This window comes from Leiobunum rupestre, chromosome 10 (assembly GCF_980474605.1).
Source record: "Leiobunum rupestre chromosome 10, qqLeiRupe1.1.hap1, whole genome shotgun sequence".
Taxonomy (NCBI): Eukaryota; Metazoa; Arthropoda; class Arachnida; order Opiliones; family Sclerosomatidae; genus Leiobunum; species Leiobunum rupestre.
The window spans coordinates 41,516,694-41,540,215 of record NC_143393.1 but is presented as its reverse complement, the minus strand read 5'-3'; the positions used below and the strand labels follow the sequence as shown (position 1 = coordinate 41,540,215).

Below are 23,522 nucleotides of genomic sequence, written 5' to 3'. Positions count from 1 at the left end.
CTATGCGTGAGCGTGAAGCGGTCAGCAAATTGAAGTACTTGGGTCGGCTGATGTTGATGCCAACCCACATATTTCCTGGTATCATGTTTCGGGACAAGAAAATGTTAGAACAGTTTTTTTTCGGTGGCTAGAACATCTTGATAAAATTTACGGTATTGGAGTGAGGCTACGAACGAACATCAATGGGCCAGTATTGTAACAAGGGACGTGCGGGAATCTGCAAGCAAACTGTGGAAGGCTGAAATAAGAGAGAAGCGTAGCCTTTGCCTATATCAGTTGAAAAGTGTTCCAGCTCCAGAGCCCTTCTACGACGGATCGTGGCAGAGTGGTCTACTTTTTGATGCCCTTTGTGGTACTTTGTTGACTGGTCAACGACAGGCCCAACTTTTCGGTGACGTTCCAGCATGCAAACTCTGTAACCATGAGGTCGAAGTCCTAAGTCACATCCTTTTGACGTGTCCAGCTTTGGAGAACCATCCGGGAGTTTCGGAATGGCGGATGGATCACGAACACCTCCCTACAGAGGTACTGGTAGGCTTCGGTAATGCCAGTTCGGATGTTCATCAGGTCAAATGGATTCTTGGGTTGTGGAAGAAGGCCAAGGACGCTTGGCGTCGTTTGAATAATAATTAATCGGTTTCCTTCGCTCTTATATGTACTTTTTTATTTATATGCTTATTTTGAATTGGGTTTTTGGCGGGTTTTATTTCTGCTGTAAAATTCTGGATTTTATTCGATGCTGGTTTTGTGTATGTATTTTTTTTTTTACTGTGCTCCTCGTTTGTGAGTGAGCCGCCCTGTTCCAAAAGGGTTGTCAATAAATAAATGTTCCAAAAGAGTTGTCAATAAATAAATCTTAAATCTTAAATCTCAGTCGCGAATATTCTCTTAAAATAATCAATAAACCTCGTCTACATAGACAAAACAGCTACTTAAGACCTAATTTATCTCTCTTTGTTGGCAGAATGACTACCAGGTTACGTTGATGGTAATAAGTACAAGTAAAAACGCGTTTTCATCTCAAATTTCAAAATAAGTATCTTGAGAAACGAAGCGAGTAGATTATAAAAGTAAACTTTATTTGCCTAATCAATAACTTGTCATGATTTCGTCGAAGAAACGTCAGTTTTCATTATGAAAGTGTTTTAAATTTCCTTACGCCTTGGTTTTAAGCAAAAATTAGGCTCGTGAATTAGATACTCACCGTCGCGTCGTTACCAGAGATCTAAATTCTCTCTGTCGTTACCATAGAAAGCACTTAGATAACGTATTTGTTGGTACGATGTCTCCATCTTTTGGAGGAACCAGCTTGGAGAATTTTAAGAAATAGTCGGTTATGCAAACTTATCTTTATGATTAAAGAAAATTAGATAAAATATTAATATTTATCAACGGCCATAATGGTAAATCATATATATTGCATTAGTGTAAGAATTTTTTCGCATGATAACGTGAAAGAAGCGCGGAAAAAATTACATAAAACGGCCCACTTTCGACATCTACCGACGGAATCCCCATTCGAGATTTCTGTTTATTACGTGATTCAAGATTGACAAGGGAAGTCGTGAGTTCGTGACTCTCAGGAGATCGCCCATTAAAGCTGATGAATATTGTTTATGGGAATATATAATCTTTTTCTCTAAAATGTTTATGAAAGTAAATTTTTAAAATATTTATTTTAATATTTAAGGGTAAGTTTGTAATCTTAAGGACATAATTATGTTTAAAGTAGCGTTAATTGTATAAAATTTAAAGGGGTGGTTTTGTTTTGTAATGTAGGCTAGCCTAGGCCTTTCAAAATATTTTTCGCTTATTAGGCTTATCTGCTTATGATTGTCAAATGTTTTAGAGGTGTTATTGGTAACCTGATTTTCCGCAGTATTTTTAATTGTTCTCTAAACTAAAGCAAATTTTACGCAATGTTTAATATTTTAAACTTTTTAATTCTCTCGTAATACAAATTTAATTATTTAATAGTATTTCAACATGTCAGAAGTTGAAATAGACCACAATGACAGGAAACCAATATTGTCAAATTCACGGGTGGTATTATCCGACCCTGGACCTACAGGCAATCAAATTTACTCAAACAATAACCTTACAACTCCCAATTACGGCCTTATTGGTGGAAGTCAAAACTCTGTTGATCGGGGACCGGTATTGAGACATGCTCGATTATTCAGAAGCTTAAGTGGCGTAGGCGCAAGTAGCTCAACAGTTGAAGTTGCAGGATGCGCTCCAGCGACAATACGTCGTCTAACAACGTTTTCTGGTGTTTTTACACCTGTGAGTCTATCCATGTTCAGTGCTGTGTTGTTTTTGCGAGTTGGTAAGTTTTTCAAATGTCACCTAAGTATTGAGAAAGACAAGGTAGACATATCCTTAAATTGTTGTGTCTGTAGGTTTTGTAGTAGGCCATGCTGGTGTGCTGGAAACATTAGCTCAAATGATTCTTTCTTATTCAATTCTTGTTTCAACTGTGCTTTCCATTTGCGCCATTTCAACTAATGGAGCTGTTGAAGGAGGGGGAGCTTATTGTATCCTTCTTATTATTATTAAAAGTCTTTAATAAGAAAACTTGCTTAATTCTGGACATTAGTTATGATTAGTAGAGCGTTAGGACCAGAGTTTGGAGGAAGTATCGGCACCTTATTTTTTGTTGCAAATATATTTTCAAGTGCCCTTTACATATCAGGCTGTGTGGAAGGCATTGTGGATAACTTTGGACCATCAGGTATTGTATCTATTGCCTTAACCCACGTGCCAGATAGGCTTATCATTATTTTGTAACCCCTATTGAACCCCATTCCAAGATAAGGCTAACAATGCAGAATAAAAATGGGATAATGATGAAGATATTTCATAACCCAATCAATTAAAAATCTTTTTTTTATAGTGTAGTTGAGTGCTAAACTAGCATTTAGGCCTTAGCCTTGTTATGTCAACTTGTGTTACACGTGCATTGAAACTGGTTTATATAATGTTAACTTTTTAATTTTTAGGAAGTCTAGCCAGTATATTGCCAGCAGATGGCTGGTATCCGTTTCTTTATGGGACTGCCCTTAATTTCTTTAATTTACTGGTCTGCCTGGTCGGGTCTGCAATGTTTGCTAAGATGTCATTGTTCATCTTTATCATTGTCCTGATCAGCACCCTCTCTGTTTTTATAAGTTTCTTGGCCCAGAGTCCCTTTGATGTTGAAATACCCGCCGAAAATCATTATGCCTACAATAGTAATATTACTAATGCATCGTACACAGGATTTGTATGGGATACATTCCTAACTAATATTTGGGGTAATGAAAATGCCAAACCTTTCATTAATTTAAACAAATTGTTAAAGATATTTTAATAATTCATAGATAACTATGGAATTGATTATACCACCGAAAAAGTTACTTCCTTTGCTGTAGTTTTCGCAGTATTTTTCAGTGGTGTAACTGGCATAATGGCTGGGGCAAATATGTCAGGCAAGTATTTGAAAAATATTCATAGGTAGTTGGTTATGTTTCTTAAGTTGTTGGTTTTGAATAATAGGAGAACTGAAAGAACCCGCTAAATCTATTCCTAGAGGAACGTTATCAGCTTCAGCCTTTACTTTTGTAGTTTATATGTTTTTAGTATTTTTTACAGCCGCAACTTGCTCAAAGTATGTTTTAACAGTAGTGTTCCTTTTTCTTTTGAAATAAGCTGAATTGTAACTTTTCATTACAGTGATCTTCTGACGAACAATAACTTATACATGCAATACATCAACTTGTGGCCGCCCTTTGTTGCCATTGGAATTTTTTGCGCCACTTTGTCGGCTTCTCTGAGCAATTTAATTGGCTCCTCTCGTGTGCTGGAAGCACTAGCTAAAGATGAACTCTTTGGAATTTTATTGAAACCGGTTGTCCGATTTACGAGAAATGGAAATCCTTTTGCCGCTGTTTTCATGGCTTGGATTTTAGTTCAAGTACGGAGTTACTTATCAGAACTTAGAAAGCCCATTTTTAATTGCATTTTTTGATTGTAGTTCATCCTCTTGATTGGATCGTTAAATATGATTGCTCAAATTACATCCATATTCTTTTTACTGTCTTATTTTTCAACAAATTTGGCCTGTTTTGCTCTGGAACTTGCGTCGGCTCCTAATTTTAGGTATAACAGATTAACAACATTTAAAAACAGGGTTTTTTTTCATGTTGTTTGATGCTTTTAGGCCATCATTCAAATTCTTTTCTTGGCATACTGGTTTGGTTGGTTTAATCGGATGCGCCACGATGATGTTCGTGATTAGCCCGCTTTATGCCTCCATAACAGTGATCATGTGCCTTCTCCTCATCATTGTTCTTCACATCCGTTCACCACCTGTCAGATGGGGAAGCATCAGTCAAGCACTAATCTTCCATCAAGTTAATACATTGTTCCGTAATTATTAAACTCGTGAAACTAATTTCATTCTATAACAGGTACGAAAATATTTATTGATGCTTGATAGTCGAAAAGATCACGTAAAATTTTGGCGTCCTCAATTTCTATTGATGGTTGCCAACCCTCGAACGAGTCTTCCTTTGATTCGCTTCGCTAACGATTTAAAGAAGAGTGGTCTATATATGCTGGGCTACGTCAAGATAGGAAGTCTCGATGACTACGAGACTGATCCGATTGGTGAAGAGTACCCTCTTTGGTTGGCTCTCTTGGATAAATTGAAAGTGAAAGCTTTTGCTGAAATAACAATGGCTGCGACAGTTCGAGATGGTCTACATCATTTAATCAGAATTTCCGGACTTGGTGCCATGAAGCCAAATACAATTCTGTTTGGTTTTTACGATTCTCACGAACCGAAAGATTTTTTTGATAAAGATATGGAATTTCAGGTTTTATATTTGCAAATATTTTCTCTTTGTGTAAATCGTATTGATTTTGTCAAATTTTAACTAGGATCTGCAACATTACCGTTTACGTGATCAAGTCTTCCTCGATGTTAGACCAGCGCTGGATGGTCGTTCTTTATCAGCCAATGAATATATTACTATGATTCATGATTGCGTCTTCAGACTACAGAAAAATGTATGCTTAGCACGCCACTTCCACAATTTTGACCGCAAAATGATTGCTAAATCCAGACAAGTAAAGTTTTTCACTAGATGTTTACTTGACTATTCAATTTGATTCTATAATTTGCTTTGTAATTTCGTAGACTATTTACGTTGATGTCTGGCCAGCAAATTTCTTTGATCCAAATACAGCTACAACAATTGACAATTGCTGGCTTTTCATTATGCAGCTAGCCTGCATATTGAAGATGGTTGATGGTTGGAAGAAAAAGACCCAGTTGCGAGTATTTATGTGTGTGGATGGTCATGTGGACAGCCAAAGTAGACGTCAATTGCAATGGGAAAATATGCTCCGAATGTTGAGAATCAACGCAAGTATCAGCGTTGTATTATGGGACCATATAACAGCGTTGGTTAATCCACTTAATATGGATACCGAAGTAGATGGCCAGTGGTACCCGGGTCTCGATTACTTGAAGGCTGTAAATGGCATGATTCAACAGCACAGTAATAATACAGCCGTTACCTTTATATATCTTCCACCTCCACCATCAGATAAAACGGAAAACCTAACCTATTTGGAAAAGTTGGATATTTTAACTAGCAACTTATCACCTACATTGTTAGTCCATGGAATTTCTCCGGTTACATCAACAACGCTATAGAGAGAAAAATAATTGAAAACCGGATGTAACTAAACCATGTCTCATTTAAGACCATAGTGATTTTGGTGATATATCTTTAAAATTTTTCTATGAAAACTTGTAATTAATAAATTGTATTCTATTGAGACTTGGTCGAATGAATAGAGAAATTTCAATTATTTTTTAAGCTTTCCCTTTTTATTATTCGTTAGAGATTTTACATAGAAAGTGAGTTTACAAGACTTATAAGGGCTAATGCAATATGAAGGTTTGAGAAACTATTTAGCTGGGAATTTTTGTGTAAGATCAGTCTTTTGGTAATCGTGATAAAAAAACCAAAGATTTGGATGTTGTAATTGTGTATTTGATATGGCGTGTGTATTTTGTACCAGAAGTTGGAAACAATTGAAATGTATGATTTGGCCCTCTTTTTAATATTATTCATAATGCACGTAATTTATTTTTAGTTTTACAGTATTTATATACATATATATATGAAGCAAAATGTATCAGTTGCTGTTTAATGATAATTTTTAATATGAAATTTTAAGTATTTAATTTAATTTCTAGTTCTGCTTTTTTTATTAATATGTTCCAATTTAACGCGCTAGTTGTTTTTAGTGTGCCAGGTAAATAATTTTATTGTTATACGAATGATGAATCTAATAAATTAATCTTAATTAAATCTAATTGTTTGGAGTTAAAGAAACTTAGGTGGCGTGCCGAATGCTTTTTTGCTACAATGGAACTGAACTGAGCTGAATAACGCTTTCCTATTGGCTGCCTCGCCATTTTGAAAATCTTCAACGATAATTTTCAGTTTAGGAAGAAAAGCAAGGCTTAGCAACAGCCGCGACAATGTCCGAAAATAAAAAAGATTCAGAGACTGTTGTAGCGACAAACGTGAGTAAAGGTTTTAAGTAAATAATCATTAATAGTCAAAATATGCAGCGTACTACTGAGTTGTTATATTTATTGGGTGTTTCTTCCGAAAGTGCGCGTCATTGTCCATCCTCCAACTTCGCCATCATAAAAGCATCTCTTAACTTAGAAGGGCTAGGGTGTTGATTTCATTCGCGGATATTTTATTATTAACAACGTTTCCCCAGGATAAATTGGTTCAATTTTTATTATTTCCCTGCCGTTTTGTTGTTCTCAATATTCATACGCTTCATAGAATGCCTGGTAAATTAGAATTCATCAATGTATAATAGGTTTTTGTGTAAGGAAACATGGCGGTATTTTACTTGACTAGCGTTTTGCAGTGCAGTGTGTTTTACAGCTACATTTTCAAGGCCATCGACAAGCTTGCCCGCCATTTTTGAAATCGGATGCGTTTTATCTGTTCAGGTGGCAAATAATTATTTTATATTTGCGCAGAATGATGTTGATAATAAAACGGATAGCTTGAAAAGAGATAAAATGGAAACGGAAACTATCAATGATACTGAAAATGGGGAAGATGGTGGAAGTTCAGATGAGCCATCCACCAAAAAACTCAAAAATGATACGATGAAAGTAAGATATAGGTGAAATTTTTAACATTGAAGGAGTTACTAACTTACTTACTTTGTATTGTGCTCTTTCAGGATGTTAAAGATTCTCCTATAAAGGAAACAAAAGCATCAAGGGCTGCTGCCGATAAAGCTTCAAAGAGGATGAGCATGATGGCGAAAACTGCCATAGAGGGAGAAGCTTTGCTAAAAGAAATGGGCCATACAGACGAAGAACCAGAAAGTAACAGACGTCGAACACGCTCTCAAACTAAAGGCACTCCAGCTGCAAAAACACCAAGTAGAAAAGCGGTATGTTTCTGATCAGTTTTAGATTTAATATAGCCAAAAATTAATTTGTATTTATCCATATAGCAGAAAGCAACGCCTAAGGAAAAAACACCAGCATCTGGTAAGCGTGGTCGTAGAGGACGTCCCAAGAAAGCCGAGAAGTCCGATGATGAAGAAAAAGATGTAGAAATGGCGGATGAATCGGCAAAATCAGATAACGAATCGAAGGATCAGGAAAAAGAAGTCAATAACAAAGAGGAAGAAATGGATGATTCCCAAGAGGAAAAAAGTCAAGACGAAGAAGAGGCGGTGGAAAAGAAAGAAGAAATTTCAAACAGCAAGGATGAAGAAAAGGTTGATAAAGGCGATGCTAAACCCGATACAGAAATATCAACTCCCACACCCACGAGTAAAACGACAGAGGCAACGTCGGAGTCTGTCGGTAGTGGTGGTAGTGATGGTAGTGATGCTCCTTAAGACTTGATCATTTGGTTTCTAGTTTTCCTTACCAGGTAAGAAGACGTTTATTTCATTATTAAACATCCTCTTATGCGACACTTGAAAAAAAGATAAAAAAAAGGCTCTCATGGATTTGGAGCAAGATTCATTCTTTGTAAATTTTATTTGTGAAAGAAATGCGACAGGAAATCGTAAAGTGCTCAGGCTTTTTCCCATAAATGAAAAAAAGTTTTATAAAAATAAGGAATCAGTTTTAACGCAACTTTTAAAGAAATAAATAAACCAAAAAATATGTATTTTATTACATAGTAATTTTTTACCCCTTTCATCACTTAACTTAAATACCACTTTTATAATCATATTTGAAAAATATTAAATTGTAAAAAATAAACTAATGTAAAGCCACATAATTTATTTTACCAAATATTAACTATAAAAAACAGGCAAAATCAAATTATTAAAATTTTGTTTTGGTAATTTAAAAAAAACAAAATTTTCCTTATTTTGATAAACACTATTAGTTATTATTTTAGAGATTAAAAATTATGCTAATTTTTCTAATGTCTTGAGAAACAAAAATATTCCTGTCGTTAAATTTCTTTACTTCACGTTTGCCATATGATTTCACGCGAATAAAAAATCATCTGAGAGAGTGTTTCGTGTCATATCTGTTTTGAAAGGACAATTTTTTCCCGGGAAAGAAGAAAAACTGTTGATCAAAAACTTCTAAAAAAAGATAAACATGCAATTTACTTGTCTATGTTTTATGGCAATAGTTTTTAGATAGAGATACGCTAATATATTAGCTAATCTCACTAAAATACTAGGGTACAAAGTCCAACTGAGTTAAGCTCAAAATGTTTGGAAGTGTTCACCATATTGGCATTATAAATTACCATAACTTCACTGGCATTGGCATTCAATCACTTGTTTTTTTTCTTGTTTTTTTTAATTCGAAGAGAGAGCTATGTGACGCTAAAAGGGTACTTGGTTGATCTCCAATTAATGACTTTTTGTTTTTGTAAATAAAGTTTTTCACTGTTAAGGGTTGGTTTTCTCAGTTGGACCTTGGATAACCTACGTGTACTTAGACTTCTACACATCATTTGAAAGAGCAATTTTTTATCGTGCCCTTTTCCAATTTAGTTTTTTAACGCTGTTATTTTTTAAATATTAAAATTTTCCTGGTTATCTGTGTTTGAAAGTAACTTTACAATTTTGTCAGATGGGTGGCGCTTTTAATTTTTCCTTTTATGTTATAAATTTAAGGTGTTTTTATTAAAAGTTTATTGTACAATGAAAAAAAATACAGTAGATTTTTTAATGTTTCATATAATTTTATACATAATAGCGTTCTAAAACAACTTTTGAGAAGGGTCTACCCATCTTTTTGCCTAAATATCGCTTAGCTATTACTACTTTCCACAGTTTTTAACTCTGTTAAAAAATAAAGGTGACCTAGAACAGATTAAATAATGAACAATATTCAAAGTGTGCATATCTACAAAAAGTGTGTAGTTATAAACACCTTATTTTACTCTTCATTATTTACTTTGGATTGTATTTTACGTAGCCAGAGCAAAGAGACTCTGTGTACTGATGTTGCTAATCTACCGCCTTAACTTGACGAATTTTTAAGCCACGCTGCTACAATTTGTCACGTCGAAGGTTACGTGAAATATAATATATTCACCTTCTTTCTGGTTAATTTGTGGACTGGCTTATTTGACTTGACGTCTACCAGACGCACAATGAATGTAAATTTGTAACTTTGTCGTCACTCTGACGTGTTTCTGCAAATAGATTTGAGCATTGAAATTAGTAGAACCGCTTTAATTGGGTTTCAAATAGTAATTTTCTATCGAACTTGCAAAAACCCAAAGATTCTGTGTTAATTTACCATCTGATAAAAATCCGGCCACCTTTTCTTTATCAAAATAACCTTCATTAACGTAAAAAAAACTGTGTTATTGAATAAGAGCATTTTCTTGTTCAATTGAAGAAAAAGTGTAATATAAAAATACAGTAATATTTAGATAAATGGAGTTTTCTTAAGACTTTTCAAAGAAAATTAGGTTTTTTTTCTTGCAGTACAGTACAAAGATTGAAATAATTTCTGCAATAAAATTGCTTCCCATTTTTTTCAAAAGGGATTGTGGCGCACTAAAGTAGTTTACTGAAAGTTAAAAATTTGTTAACTTTCATGAAAAAAGAGAAGCGGTTTAATCCCTATATGAGTTAGATTAGTTTTTTTTAACTATATTTACCTGTTTTCGCAAGCAAATTTCATTAATATTTTCCCGCCACCCGGTTATAACCCTTGGACTTAAAAGTTTTGAAAGAAATTGAGAAAAGAAGTGACATTTTCCATAGAAGTTTTTCTGCCCATTATTGAAGTAATAGCATTTTGAATATGCATAAAGTGTAGAATAAAATCATCACATTTTCATCATCTTATCATTACAAATGTTCACTGTTTTCGGAAGAAACAGTGTTTTAGCAAATATTTTTGGGAAGAAATGTTGATTAACAACGGTTAAGAAAATTAAAAAGGGTTTAAATAAATAGGGAAATGAATTTATATATATAAAAGAAAGATAAAATGTTGCCACTGAGTCCTTCGCAAAATCTTCCAAGGATAAACAAAAAAAAAAGATTATATATATATATTGAATCAATATAGCTGTTTTGATATGTAAAATTGGCAACATTGCGCCATGAAGTAGATGAAAAAGCTTCAAGCCCGTTATTATCTACTTTTCCATGGCTATCATACACCCTTTACTCATTGTTCATAAGTCACTATTATAACTGTTTTGTCATGACTGTGTATTTTAATAAATGAATGTCCATAGATTTATCATTATCATTATTTACCCCCAAGTTTTGCAGCTTGCGGATGTGTTTTTAAAACAACGCGGTGTAATCAAACATTTACCACCTGTTACTGTAAAGGTATACGTCCTATTCGCTATTACATGACCCTTTATGACCTCGAAGACCCGGGGAAATAGGTACCCCATACAAATTTTAAGGTGTAGGGGGTACTTTATAGCAGGGGACACCCAGTCCAAGTTTTTAGACGCGCAATTTTCTATTGAGCTTTTTATGGTACCCTCGCTACCTAATTTTGGCTGAAACTTATGTTTTGGTGTGTTACGTTTGTAAACGCTGTATGTAGCAATAACGTGTGACGGAAGCGTAATCAAATGGAGCAACTTTAGTGGATAAGTACTGTTTTTGCGCCCAAATCTAGGCTGAAAATTTAATTTTTGCTATAAAATGATAATTAATTGCTTTCTTTTCGCCTGTTCTCGGACTAAAACTGTAGTGTTTTTAATCTGAAAAGTTTTATTCGCCTGTTCCAGGGATGATAATTACTCCGCCCCATAAACTATTATCTTGTTCCGGAGTATTAGGGCCACTCATTTTACTCCTGAAAAGGAGGTGTAAAGAGAGTATATCGGATTTTGTCGTCTGCTAGCCAGAATTTATCTGCTAAAAAGACCACAGGCAGCCATTTTGGAAAAACGTTTTTACTTCGAGTCTTCGACTCAAACTTCGCCACCACAGAATCGGAGTAAAATGACATCATAGAGTTACTTTTCTTACCCTACTCCGAAATCCTGGAACAAGCGAAAAGAAACCTCCTAATAGGTGTTTCTATAAAATGCGGGAAGTCACGTGTAAATGTTTTTTCTACGTCACTAGCTATAGTTATTGACAGGAATCAATACCTCTACCCAGGCCCGGTGTTACGGTGTGCGGGGCCCTAGGTAGCAAGAGATGAGCCCCAAAAAGCACTGTGATGCGTGGGGTCCTAGCTCGCCTTGCCCTAACGCCGGCCCTTCCTCTACTTGGAATGCTTATCCTGCCGTATCGCGTATGGTAAGATCACTGACGGCTTTGGCCCCGCCTACGAGTTGTTAATTTACATAAGCCGCGTTCACACTAAACACTTAAGAAACGTTTTAAAACGGTTTCGAAATATCAAATTTTAAAATTTTGGTGTCGAATGTATTTATCGTATGGCTAACGGTATTAATACAGTTGACTCCGAAATTGTTGAATTTTACGTTTCGAAACCGTTTCAAAACGTTTCCAAAGTGTGTAGTGTGAACGCGGCTATTGTGACGTCAAAAAACCGTCAAGCCACATCGAGGCGAAAATCTGCCGCTATAAGCATTCCAAGTAGAGGTATGAAATCCTGTTATTGAACATGTATTGACGATAGAGAGCACGCGCTCGAGTCGATAAAGGTTTTGGAATTTGAAGTCCACGTGCCAATGAAGTACTAAAAAGCTTAAGCTCGTGACAGAGAAATACATTTTATACTTTTATTTTTTCGTTTTATTGTTTGGAAACGCCTATTATAACGTGCTTAAAAGTTATCTACAATCAAAAATTGTAGTTATTCCGTTAGAAAAGAGCTGACGGACGCTACGATTCAGTGGCGTAGACAGGGGGGGGTTTCCGGGTCCAGACCCCCTTTGACTGTACTAAATTCCCACCCCCTTCTCGACCCCCTCTTAACATTCGCATACTTCGTCCCCCCCCCTTGACGAATTCCTTGCTACGCCACTGCTACGATTGGCCGATTTTTAAATGGCGTTTCAGCGCGACATTGCACATACATGTCTGACAAAAATCCTGGTTTATCTTAATTTTACCTTTTTTTAATGATTTTACGCGGCGAGGAATTTTCCTGTTCAAAATTAATAGTTCTTTTTATCTAGGTGCAACAAACATAGCACCCCACACAAGGAGAACGCAACCCGTCAAAAGTCGTGCATTTTCTTGTGTACAGTTTTCATTGGTTAGACGCTTTAGCGCCTGCTGCTGTCCGAAGAGGAAAATTCGGAAATTGTCTTCCCCCCCCCCGCCCGTAAAACGTTCAGCGTAAAGGCTCGTCCAATGAAATTTGTACACAACACTGCGTTAGCGTGTATAAAGGCTAGTTGCGTTCTCCTTGCGTTTGTTGCTCCTAGATTCTAGCGTCTATTGGTGGAATCCCGTGAGCCACTCCTTTTGCGTGGGGTTTCCAATTTGTCTAACCGTCCGAGTACTTAAGCTTCCCCTTTAAAGCAATAGTTATAGTGGCAGGGCTTTAAATTCGGGTTATAATTAACAGCTTATTTGGGAAATTGAATCTGTGTTGAACTCGACGAAATTTGTAAGGTCCGCGACTTTTACGGCAAAGGGCGCTTGGGTGACGGAACCAAGTCGGTGCGTGGTGACGGGGGTGGTAATCAGTTCCCAACGACAATCCCCAAAATAACCGTAACAATAAAGGTTACAAATGACAACACTAGAGTAATCGGCCATTCCCACGTTCCGTCGCAACAGGATCGGGAAAAAAAAGAGACATAATTTAGAAAATGAGATTAGCCAGTACACCTTTTAGAGATCAAAGCAAATTACTTGCGTTTGTTGCTCCTAGTTTTTATAAAGTAACGTGGCCTTATTGTTTCAATGTTGCTCTTACGTCACAGTCTCTTACTTTTACAAGGCTACGAGCGCGCTACAGTCGCCAGAAAAATATGTTTTTCTAGCGCGCGAGCAATTTACTAATAAAGCTGTGTCTTGTGAAGTAAGAGCAACATTTTAACAAGCTGGGGAAGCCCACATCTTATTTTATGAAATCAACTATAATTTTGAAAGCCATCAACTCCGAAGTAGTTATCAGAGGTGTGGGCGTGAAACGTATAGTTACCTTGGACCATATTGTTTTCGCTTAATATCTTCTCCGCCTACTCACGCTTTTTTGAGAAAGACGCCCTTTTCGCCTAATACATTATACAATTCATGTAGATATAAAAAGTTGAGGGCGAATGTACACTTCATAGAAGACCTTGAAAAATAAGAGAAATAAGTTTACATTTTTGGACAACATTGAAAGAGCAACCCTCATTGAACTAAGTTTTTTAAGGCACTCCTTATTTCCAGAAAATCTAGTCTTCATACTTTGAAAATAATCCGTTTTTTTTTAAAAAGAGAAAAATATAAAGGCTTTATTTTTTTCTTAATATATACAAATTATATTATTCTACACTTTTTCTTAGCGTTGAAAAAATATAATATGGCTCTCTAAAAAATACATTATGCTTAGAATTTTTATTTTGAAAAAATATTAAAATTTTTACGTTTTGTGACGAAAATGAAATGTTCATGGCATGAATGTAAATTCAACTTAACAAGTGTTTTTTTTTTCTTTTTGGCACGCAAAATATTACATTTGGGGCTGTATAGATAGAATATTTTTAGTGAAAAATCATACGAACTAGTGCTTGGATAATTTAATTACGTTAAACTCTATCGTTGCTGTGATTATTTTAAAAAATGATAAGGTTTTGCACTTAAATTTTAACTTATAAAATTAACAAAGGTAATATGCCACAATTAAAAAAAATACATAAGGTACTTGTTTGTTATAAACTATATTATCACTAAATGCACATTTGAGGTACAAACAAAATAGTTTAAACAGGGTTGCCACACTTAAGAAACTTATAAATTTTAGTTTTTAAACATTGGAGATTTTTAATTAGCAATGCGGCAGCCCTGCAAAAAGGTCACTCAAGCTGTTATTTAAAAATATACTTCAGGAACATTATAAATGCTTGTATAAAAATGTCAGTAAACACCCTTCTAACATTAAGACTAGGTCAGCGTAAAAGTTAAAACTACTTTAAGGTTTCATCTATGTAGAATATAAACAATTTAGGTATGAGAATTGGTAAGCAAATATAGTGGCATATATATTAAAACTATTGGGGACCTATTTTCAAATATTATCCTATAATCTCATCAGGCATTGGCGTGTTACAATTGCCATGGTATAACTTAATGGGTCCTTTGCATTCATAGTATTTGTCAAATACGTCACTGTAGCCGTGAAATTTCCACCACTGGCAGAGCTGCCTATTCCACGTGCATGGCAAAATGTGAAATAGCTCGGGGTGATTGAAACTTAGCAGCGTGAAAAAGTCTTGGTCACCTAGGTGACCTTTGAACTGATATTGTTGAGCGATTTCATCAACTTTTGTTGCATTTAGGAAAGAGTTGTATAGGCTTGAGTTTCTCATGCGGTCTAAATTAAGAAGTAAGACGCCACTATTAAAACCTGGGTTGCCATTTTCAGCTTTATGCCCACCAACAGTTGCTCGAGGTCTTTTTAGACGATAATCGCGGAGCAAATGAAAGTACACTGGTTGTTGCTCATGAGCAAGGCCCATTACAGCGTCTTTCCCAAATAGTTCAAAATGATAATATAAATCCAAAATATTTCCCAAAATATTAGTGTCAATATCAATCATAATCATTTTACGTTGAGGAAACACTTTGTGAATGGCCACTGATAGGAAAAATAACGCATCACTGTAATAAGCTCCGGGTTTGTAACTAAAATGTGGTTGCAGAAAAGTAACTGTATCACGAAGAGGTTCAACTATACGTTCTACATTGTAGAAATCAACCTGGAAGAACAGCATAATTAAATAAGTAAAGGTGGATTTTTTCAATCTGGATTTTATTTTATACATACCTCTATTTTAGAACTGGCCCTTTTAAAAGCTGTAAATCGTAGTATTTGTTTTGCTAAAGGGAGGCTTCCCAAATCAGTGATTATGTGCAAATGCAGTGGACTGTTAGTTTTCTTAAACAATGAAGATAGGCATCGTGAAAATTTTTGCTCTAAGAATTTTACTTCATGGGCCCGCGTAAAGATGAATAGCAAATCCAGCAAGGTCTCATTGTCATAGCTACCAGTCACTAAACTTGGAAGTTCAAATCCTTCTTTCCTTAACACATAAGATTCGAGTATGTACGAGTGCTTGCCAGTGAATGTGTTATATCGCCTTGGATATTGTTTGTGTGCATTCGTTTTAGTTAGCGAACTTTCCTCCATGCGTAATATTAAAAGACAAGTTCCAAAAATGCTCAAAATTATGGAGATTTTAAGAAAAGTGAGGCGGTGTTGGCCAAATAAGGCCATCAGAAAAAGAAACTCATAGATGAAGAAAACTAAAGTGTTGCTTGAGACCAAGGCATAGAGCACATATTATATTAATTTAAAACGCATACAACACCGAATTTCTTTCACAGTTTTTTCCATATTAACGTCCACAATGCATTTGGTTCGTCCATAACATAATCCATGGTGTCCTCTGATTTTGAGTATTATTCATTATCGTTATTACTTAAAAAAATACATTGTTTACACTTTTTCGGCGTTACGGGTAAACTCGATCCTTCGCCAATACCCACCCGCAGCCCGCGACTTAGCTGGGCCAGATCAGCGTTGCCAACCTGATCCAATAGAATTATCGTACCAACACCTGAAAATTATCGTATTTCAGTCCTATTTATCGTACCGTTCGTAGGCTTCAAAAATATCTAGAGGTCTGACTAGCGAGTAGAAAAGGGGGGCGAAATTAAAAAGGGGAACGGTTTTTACACACAATCCTAAGGATTTGTGTGTATTAGTCTCACGTACAGTGTAGCCGTTGCCGCCGATGCCGCCGTGTCGCGCATATCCCTTCAACGTTTAGGGCTAGAAGAGTCAATGATATCTCGTTCGAATGTACATACATTACCATTCATAAAGTTTTCAAATTGGAGCCCAAGAAGTTGGGCATTTACCCAATTAGATATTTTCTTTAAAATTAAGTCCGATAACGTTAAAAAAAATATTATTGGATAGGTTAGGATTCAGTTGAACTACAACTTCGGTTATATCAGTAAATATTAAATTTAAGTATAGTTTTCGGGGTTATTAACCGGATCCCAATGTTCGTGGTTTTATATTTCCGCCTGAAAGTCGACATAACGTTCCTTAATTTAAGTCCGACTTTCATGAAAGTTATATTTTTGAATAGCCGTGGTTTACATATAGCCTAGAAATGCAATTTCGTTGCTTAATTTTAATTCTTAGTAAGGTATTTTGTACCGCGAATAAGTACCCCCATCAACTCCAACATTGGAAATACGTGTGGTTATAGAGAATTTAAGCGAATTTCTCTCTGGCATTTTCCAAGGCCGTTCTAATATGACTGGGTTTCCTACAAGAGTACCCTAACCGCCTATCACAAAGCAATTCGTGATGCCAAGAGGACATCATGGAGAAGTTTTTGCGAGAATATATCCGATATTCCCAGCTATGCCAAACTAATGAAAATTATGGCACATGATAATACTAAACATCTCGACACCATTAGGTTGAAGGATGGAAGTTTTTCGACATCTGGCAAGGAAACTCTAACACATATGTTGGAGACGCACTTTCCAGACTCTAGGGTCACAGACAGTTGTGGCACTGATAGTCTCCCTCTTAGGATACAACGTACCAAAAGGGAAGACTGGGCTGTGGCAAAACAGATTGTCACACACTCCAGGCTTATGTGGGCGATAAATTCCTTTAAGCCTTATAAGTCCCCAGGTCCGGATGGGATCTTTCCCATTTTGCTGCAGGAGGGCAGCGATACTCTCTGCCCACTGCTCTGCAGAATCTACAGGGCTTGTATTGCCTTAGGGCATATTCCAAGCTCCTGGAAGCTCTCTAGGGCCATTTTTATCCCCAAGCCCGGTAAGTCAAACTACCTTGAGGCTAAGGCATTTCGGCCAATTAGTCTCACTTCTTTTCTCCTGGAAATTTTGGAGAAACTGGTAGACTGTTATATTAGGGAAGAGGTTATTTCCCAAACGCCTCTCTCTACTGCTCAGTATGCCTATCAAAAGGGCAAATCTACTGAGACCGCCTTGCATGGCATTAGAAATTGCCTTGAGAGAGCAATTGAGTTTAAAGAAATCGCTCTTGCGGTTTTTCTTGACATTGAGGGGGCCTTTGACAAGGTCTCAAGTGCAGTCTTGATGAAGGCTGCCAAGAGGTTTGGTATCAATGACACACTTTGATCAAATCTATGCTGACGAACCGAAGGGTGACATCCCTCCTGCTTGGCGATTCCCTGATGGTCTCCACTAGCCGTGGGTGCCCACAGGAAATTCCCAACGACAGTTAAGGATGTTATGAGCAGAGCTCTTGCATCAGTAGAAAACTTGTGCAATGAAGTGAACCTCACGGTCAATCCCAGTAAGACGGTTCTGGTTCCTTTTACCCGTAAAAGGACTAGGGGAGCGTTTAATGCTATTTCCTTGTTCGGTACCAACCTGGAGGAAAGCACTGAAGTGAAGTACTTAGGTGTTATCCTTGACAACAAAGTAACATGGAAACCACATCTTGACTATATTATCAAGAAGGGTCAGCAAGTCCTGGGGCTTGAGTCCTAGAGTTGTTCACTGGCTTTACACAATGATCATCAGACCCATACTGTCCTATGCAGCTGTGGTCTGGTGGCCAAGGGTTACTCTCAAAACGGTGCAGTCAGAACTGCGCACTCATCAAAGGCTAGCTTGCGTTGGCATAACAGGAGCTATGAGAACAGCCCCAACTGCTTCTCTAGAAATTCTACTGAATATTCTTCCTCTACATTTGTTTATAGAGGAAGCTGCTACTTTTGGTGTCTATAGGCTAAACCAAAATGGGTGGAGGATAGCCAATAGTTGGGAAAAGAGCCACACTACGCTTATTAGGGATATTTAAAGTCGGTTACCTGTTCTCTCAATGGGTTCTGACAACATGGCTGCTAAACTTCGTTTTAATAAGCCTTTCGGCGTGTACTTCCCTAGCCGCACGGAATGGTCAAATGTTACCCTCGGTACCAGAGGGGAAGTTGTCTGGTTCACCGATGGGTCTAAAACCCATCTAGGTGCGGGCGCAGGGATGTACTGCCTAACGACCAAGTACGGCTTCTACGAAAGCCTTGGAATTTACGCAAGTGTTTTTCAGGCAGAGATTTCTGCTATCTGCTTCTGTGTTGACTTCTGTCTTAAGAAGAACTATCGCGGGAAAGTTATACAAATTTGTTCGGATAGCCAGGCTGCTTTAAAAGCTCTAAACCAGTCTAATGTTTCTTCTAGACTGGTTCTTAGCTGCTTGGATCTCTTTCTAATCTCCTGACGCTTAATAAGGTTCAACTTTATTGGGTCCCTGGACATGAGGGGTATCATGGGAATGAAAAGGCTGACGTCTTGGCCAGGGAGGGTGCGATGGCTGGGTTCTGTGGACCAGAACCCGCTGTCCCTATCCCCCGTGGCTTGATACGCAGCCTGGTCTCCAAGTACATGACTACCCGTCAACTCGAGCTTATATGTGTGGCCGTGGATATGGTTATGTCACCGGCGTTGTAGGTTGCTGTGAATAACTCAAACAAACTTAACACATTAGAAGGATTGTGTGTATTCTGACCGTCGTACGTCTTGTTCTCTCTCTTAGAGCACTGATGGCGCGATATTCCAAGGCAAAGAGAATCACCGGCAGCGTTGCCATACGTACTATAATTATGGTACAAATACCATAATTTTGCATAATATTATAAATGGTACTTTTTTTTGAGAGCGCACTATAGTTTACTTGTAAACATATTTCTAAGAATAAACTTTGATACCAAACCTAAGCCTCAAAACGGGTATTTTTCAACAACGTACAATACAAAAACTCATTCCTACTGAATTATCGTACAATCGCCAATATCGTACGTTGTAATATCGTACATCCTACTGAATTATCGTACAATTGCCGATATCGTACGTTGTGATATCGTACATCGTACGGAAGGTGAAATTATCGTACAAAACGATAATTATCGTACAGGTTGGCAACGCTGGGCCAGATGAAATCTTTTATCGGCCCATGGCAGCAGAGATAATTTTAGATGGCAGGGCTTATGGAAATGAATGGAAAAGAGGAACGTTAACTTGGATAATTCACACCAGATGTGGCCACGGGTCACATAAACAACGTAAATCATTTTTATTTTACGCTCGCAGCTAGGAGCTCGCAGTTCTCTTCCTGAGACTTTCTGGAGGCGTTTAGTGTCTTTAGGCCTAGATTTAAATTTTGTAATGTTTTCTTAGCTTCTTCAAAAATTACTCTTAATTTGTACTGAATTAACGCAAATGCACCTGCTGCCTTGGAATGTTAATTATTTGTTTTGCTGGTCATTAACTTTATTTAATTATGATTTGACTGGTTAGGTAGTGAAATGGGTTTGTGCCTGTTTGGGAAGAAAGTCTGCACACCTTTTTCTTGTAAGCATTATGAATTTGTTGCCTGGACATTCAATTTGGTGATAGTAAATAATGTTCGATATAATTTATTTTTTTGACAGGGTGTCTAATTTTACTCACATGTTGCGCAATTTATGGCAGCTTTTATAGTATTCAACTTTTGCTACAAACCGATGACAAGAGTATCCTTGGAGCAGGATGGCAACATCGTAAAACCTATATTTCTGGTTATGAAATTATTTCAAATATAAAATGCAACTATTTGTAGGAGTGGTACACGAAGCCAAGGATATTAATCAAGTTATGATTGTCACTGGTGAAAATAATTTAGGGGGTGCTATAGCGCTTATCAACAGCGTAGTCTCTAATTCAAAATATCCAGTCTACTTTTTCATTGCTACTGATAATGGCACTATGAAACATTTGTGGTCTTGGATTGAAAAGAGTAAACTAAATCAAATTGGGTATGAAATTAAAGGCATAACCCAAGAATGGTTGCAGAAAAAGACTAATGTCTCAGCTTCTATAGAAAAACTCGTAAGTTTAAACTTAGTGTAGTTAAAAATATTTTTATTTAATATGTACTTTTTTACAGTTACAATACTCAAGGTTGTTCGTAAATGAAATTTTTCCAAATTTAAAGCAAAGGGTTGTAATTTTAGAAGATGACATGCTAGTCCAAGGTGATATAAGCGAGCTTTTTCACTATCCAATCAGGGATAATCTCACCGCAGCAGTTTCAAGCGAATGTGATCCCGTTTCCAGAAGGTTTAATTATAAAGGGGTAATCTTTGTTGTAATTAATGAATTCAATATTATTTTATATATTAATATTATTTTCTTCTGTAGAGTAAGTATGGCGAAATGATGTATCTATTTAAAAAATCACTAAAGAAAAAGAAAATCAAACCCAGCGCATGCATTTTGAATATTGGGGTATCAGTAGTTGATATCGATAGATGGGAGGAAAATAATATTACTGAGAAAACTTTAGCTTTAATGGAAGCAAATAAAAGGTTTGTAGTATGATGCAAAATTTTTTATGTTTATAATTTTTAATTTAAATTTTTTAACAGGGATAAACTTTTTAAATCCGAAGGTGTGCAATCGCCTTTAATATATAATCTTTATAACGAAACAGTGGAGCTGGATCCACTTTGGCACGTTAGGAATTTAGGTATAAACTTTAAAAAATGCTTTTAAGGGGCCACAAACTCCATTCACACATTTTGAATTATATTAACCCAAAAATTAGCTTCTGACGAAAGAGCTTAGTATTGACAAGGAAATTTTACTTCAGCTTAGTTTCTAAGCGTGTGCAAATCCTGTTTTTAAAAATTTTCGGTCATATCTCGAGTCCTAGAAAATCGGGCTCAATAGAGTCTCGAGTCCTAGAAAATTGGGCTCATTAGAGTAATGAGTTATGAAAAATCGTTGAGAGTCCTAAATGGTACTCGCACACATAATATTTTCACTAAAGTGAAATTTGAAACACTTCCTAAATAAAATTAACAATAAAGCAAAATAATCAAATGATAATGTAAAATTAATATTAATTCTAGTTCCATTTCTAAAGCTACTTACTTATTACGAGATCAAAAATGCTTTTTGACTAGTATCTATAGCCCTCAATCTAACCAAAGAACAAAGATAAATTTCTAGTTTATTATAAATAGCTGAAGTAAAGTGTTTTTTTTTGCCTACTTAAAAAGGTTGAAAGCCCCATCTAACTGAACTGACTTTAATTATAAAAACTCTTATGTAGGATTAACATCAGGATCACGATACACTCAACAATTTGTCACCAAATCCAAGCTGCTCCATTGGAATGGTCAATTTAAACCATGGAAAAGAAACTCTCCATATACAAACTTGTGGGATAAATATTACATTCCCGATCCCACTGGGCTATTTAAACCCACGCGAAAAGTGTTGCTAAATAAGCGCGATTAGATGTTTTCCCAATTTTGAATATAAAGCAGGGTGAATTTGCCTTACACATGCAATAAAATCCTTTTGTAGTTAAAGTGGGACTTTCGTTATAATATAAAAGGATTTTATTGCAATTAAAATTCATAAGGTAATGATGATGTAAGGGATTTTCATTCAAGTGGTGTGTTTTCCCCCATATAGGCACTCTGTGCTTGGCGTTTTTTAAATGTTACGGAGAAAATTGATATATTTAAGAAATTTTGACAATGTTCCTCCCTCGTAGATTTAGAGTGAAAATGAAGTGCCTTATTTCTAAATATTTAAAAGGCCTTAAGTGTTTTTCTTTAATATAAAAAAAATATCAAATTCGTAGACAGTTAAAGCACCTCATTTAGAATAACATGTAGAAAAGCCTAGTGGAAATCTACATGTAAAGACATGTGGTGATTAAACTGTTTGCTGTTGTTTTCGTTGTTCCAGTATTACTACATTTAATTTACCCTGAAGTCTTAACTCTAATCTGTATTTGTTTGAAATTTAATTGATAACATTTTTTCAGTTTATTTTATTGTTGTTATTATATTGTTTTCATTTGCCCGGTGTGATTTTAATATTTAATTTACCTTCAATTTTAAAAATAAATTTGGATTTCATAGTTTTAGTATTATTGTTGTTGGTGAATAAATAAATTGAATTATTTTCCTCCAGAAATTTAATGCATAGGTTTCTTATAGTTATTTCTATAAATTTGACTTTATTACAATAATTAAAAAAGTATTGTGCCACCAATATTTATGATTTATTTGATTTAAGCTTTTATAGGTGCTTCAATAAAACATTTTCAAAGAAATCGCCCAGAAGTAATATATCCGAGAGCCAGGACCTGAAAGTTAATGTTTATTTGGTGCTTTTTGAAATATTTATTTTTATTTTATTTAGAGAGGTTATCTACAAAGCCCATAGAAATCTCATAGGTAACTAGAATGCTGCCGTGTAACTGGCAAATGGGCCAAACGCCGTGGCAGACGATAGCCAGATCTCAGCCAATCAGAGCTCAAAGAGTGGTTCTGCCTAGAATTTAATGTCACCAGAGAGAATGACGTCACCTATCTCCCGCTATAGTAGCGGATCCAAGGAGGATTATTATCCTCCTTGGTGGAACCACTCTACGGCCTCTCATTTGCTGAAGGTTCAAGGCGAACTGGCGTCAAGCTCGGCCGTAGGCGGCAGCATTCTAGTTACCTATGAGATTTCTATGACAAAGCCGCAAAGGCCGACTTATCCGTAGACATACAGAATCGCGGGATTAAAAATGAACAGAATATAAATTATTTAAAAAATGTAAAAAATAATAAAAAAAATAATGAGATCCATACAAATAATTAAAAAAGCCAAGCCAACATTAAGAAAACAATGAACAAACTAAAAAAAAATAGGAGATCATGACCTGGCTATAAATGTTCAAATAATAAATAGTGGAATTTGTGATAATTAGATTGTGTAACAATATTAGATGGCAAAGAATTCCAATCGCTAATGAC

General features: G+C 36.1%; 4 protein-coding genes across 8 annotated transcripts; 3 read left to right on the top strand and 1 right to left on the bottom strand.

Annotated features, from left to right (window-relative positions):
• Window positions 1-977: 977 nt before the first annotated feature.
• Window positions 978-5,829, top strand: LOC149925898 (solute carrier family 12 member 9). Of its 3 annotated transcripts, none has more exons than XM_090161968.1 (13): window positions 978-1,070; window positions 1,978-2,329; window positions 2,403-2,537; window positions 2,600-2,734; window positions 3,003-3,296; window positions 3,363-3,470; window positions 3,538-3,649; window positions 3,715-3,955; window positions 4,016-4,140; window positions 4,202-4,394; window positions 4,452-4,859; window positions 4,924-5,112; window positions 5,183-5,829. In XM_090161968.1, exons 2-13 carry the CDS (start codon window positions 1,987-1,989, stop codon window positions 5,702-5,704), a joined length of 2,805 nt encoding a protein of 934 aa, XP_090018094.1. In that variant the 5' UTR covers window positions 978-1,070; window positions 1,978-1,986; the 3' UTR covers window positions 5,705-5,829. The 3 variants fall into 3 exon arrangements, with proteins under 3 accessions (XP_090018094.1, XP_090018092.1, XP_090018093.1); XM_090161966.1 differs by lacking the exon at window positions 978-1,070 and adding an exon at window positions 1,295-1,403; XM_090161967.1 differs by lacking the exon at window positions 978-1,070 and adding an exon at window positions 1,462-1,691.
• Window positions 5,830-6,429: 600 nt separating this feature from the next.
• LOC149925897 (uncharacterized) lies at window positions 6,430-8,503 on the top strand. Of its 2 annotated transcripts, none has more exons than XM_090161970.1 (4): window positions 6,430-6,586; window positions 7,064-7,201; window positions 7,273-7,488; window positions 7,555-8,503. In XM_090161970.1, the coding sequence occupies exons 1-4, from the start codon at window positions 6,542-6,544 to the stop codon at window positions 7,942-7,944; spliced, it is 789 nt and encodes a 262-aa protein (XP_090018096.1). In that variant the 5' UTR covers window positions 6,430-6,541; the 3' UTR covers window positions 7,945-8,503. The 2 variants fall into 2 exon arrangements, with proteins under 2 accessions (XP_090018096.1, XP_090018095.1); XM_090161969.1 differs by having other exon boundaries at window positions 6,431-6,586; window positions 7,552-8,503.
• Window positions 8,504-13,989: 5,486 nt separating this feature from the next.
• LOC149925896 (xyloside xylosyltransferase 1-like) lies at window positions 13,990-16,214 on the bottom strand. Its single transcript, XM_090161034.1, has 2 exons — window positions 15,470-16,214; window positions 13,990-15,401 (listed from the first exon to the last, which is right to left on the bottom strand). Exons 1-2 carry the CDS (start codon window positions 15,917-15,919, stop codon window positions 14,718-14,720), a joined length of 1,134 nt encoding a protein of 377 aa, XP_090017160.1. The 5' UTR covers window positions 15,920-16,214; the 3' UTR covers window positions 13,990-14,717.
• Window positions 16,215-19,648: 3,434 nt separating this feature from the next.
• Window positions 19,649-22,686, top strand: LOC149925895 (glycosyltransferase 8 domain-containing protein 1-like). 2 transcript variants are annotated; one of them, XM_090159953.1, is made up of 7 exons: window positions 19,649-20,070; window positions 20,151-20,258; window positions 20,318-20,586; window positions 20,645-20,833; window positions 20,899-21,065; window positions 21,126-21,226; window positions 21,815-22,686. In XM_090159953.1, exons 1-7 carry the CDS (start codon window positions 20,025-20,027, stop codon window positions 22,000-22,002), a joined length of 1,068 nt encoding a protein of 355 aa, XP_090016079.1. In that variant the 5' UTR covers window positions 19,649-20,024; the 3' UTR covers window positions 22,003-22,686. The 2 variants fall into 2 exon arrangements, with proteins under 2 accessions (XP_090016079.1, XP_090016080.1); XM_090159954.1 differs by having other exon boundaries at window positions 19,649-20,114; window positions 20,191-20,258.
• Window positions 22,687-23,522: the final 836 nt, after the last annotated feature.

Coding starts and splice junctions, on each gene's coding strand:
- LOC149925896 (XM_090161034.1), bottom strand. CDS start 15,919: ATGGCCTTATTTGGCCAACACCGCCTCACTTTTCTTAAAATCTCCATA. Junction 15,402..15,469: donor GGGCCAGTTCTAAAATAGAG/GTATGTATAAAA, acceptor CTGTTCTTCCAG/GTTGATTTCTACAATGTAGA.
- LOC149925897 (XM_090161969.1), top strand. CDS start 6,542: ATGTCCGAAAATAAAAAAGATTCAGAGACTGTTGTAGCGACAAAC. Junction 6,587..7,063: donor AGACTGTTGTAGCGACAAAC/GTGAGTAAAGGT, acceptor ATATTTGCGCAG/AATGATGTTGATAATAAAAC. Junction 7,202..7,272: donor TCAAAAATGATACGATGAAA/GTAAGATATAGG, acceptor GTGCTCTTTCAG/GATGTTAAAGATTCTCCTAT.
- LOC149925898 (XM_090161966.1), top strand. Junction 2,735..3,002: donor GGATAACTTTGGACCATCAG/GTATTGTATCTA, acceptor TTTAATTTTTAG/GAAGTCTAGCCAGTATATTG. Junction 3,956..4,015: donor TGGCTTGGATTTTAGTTCAA/GTACGGAGTTAC, acceptor TTTTGATTGTAG/TTCATCCTCTTGATTGGATC.
- LOC149925895 (XM_090159953.1), top strand. CDS start 20,025: ATGGGTTTGTGCCTGTTTGGGAAGAAAGTCTGCACACCTTTTTCTT. Junction 20,834..20,898: donor GAAGGTTTAATTATAAAGGG/GTAATCTTTGTT, acceptor TTTCTTCTGTAG/AGTAAGTATGGCGAAATGAT. Junction 21,066..21,125: donor TTAATGGAAGCAAATAAAAG/GTTTGTAGTATG, acceptor ATTTTTTAACAG/GGATAAACTTTTTAAATCCG.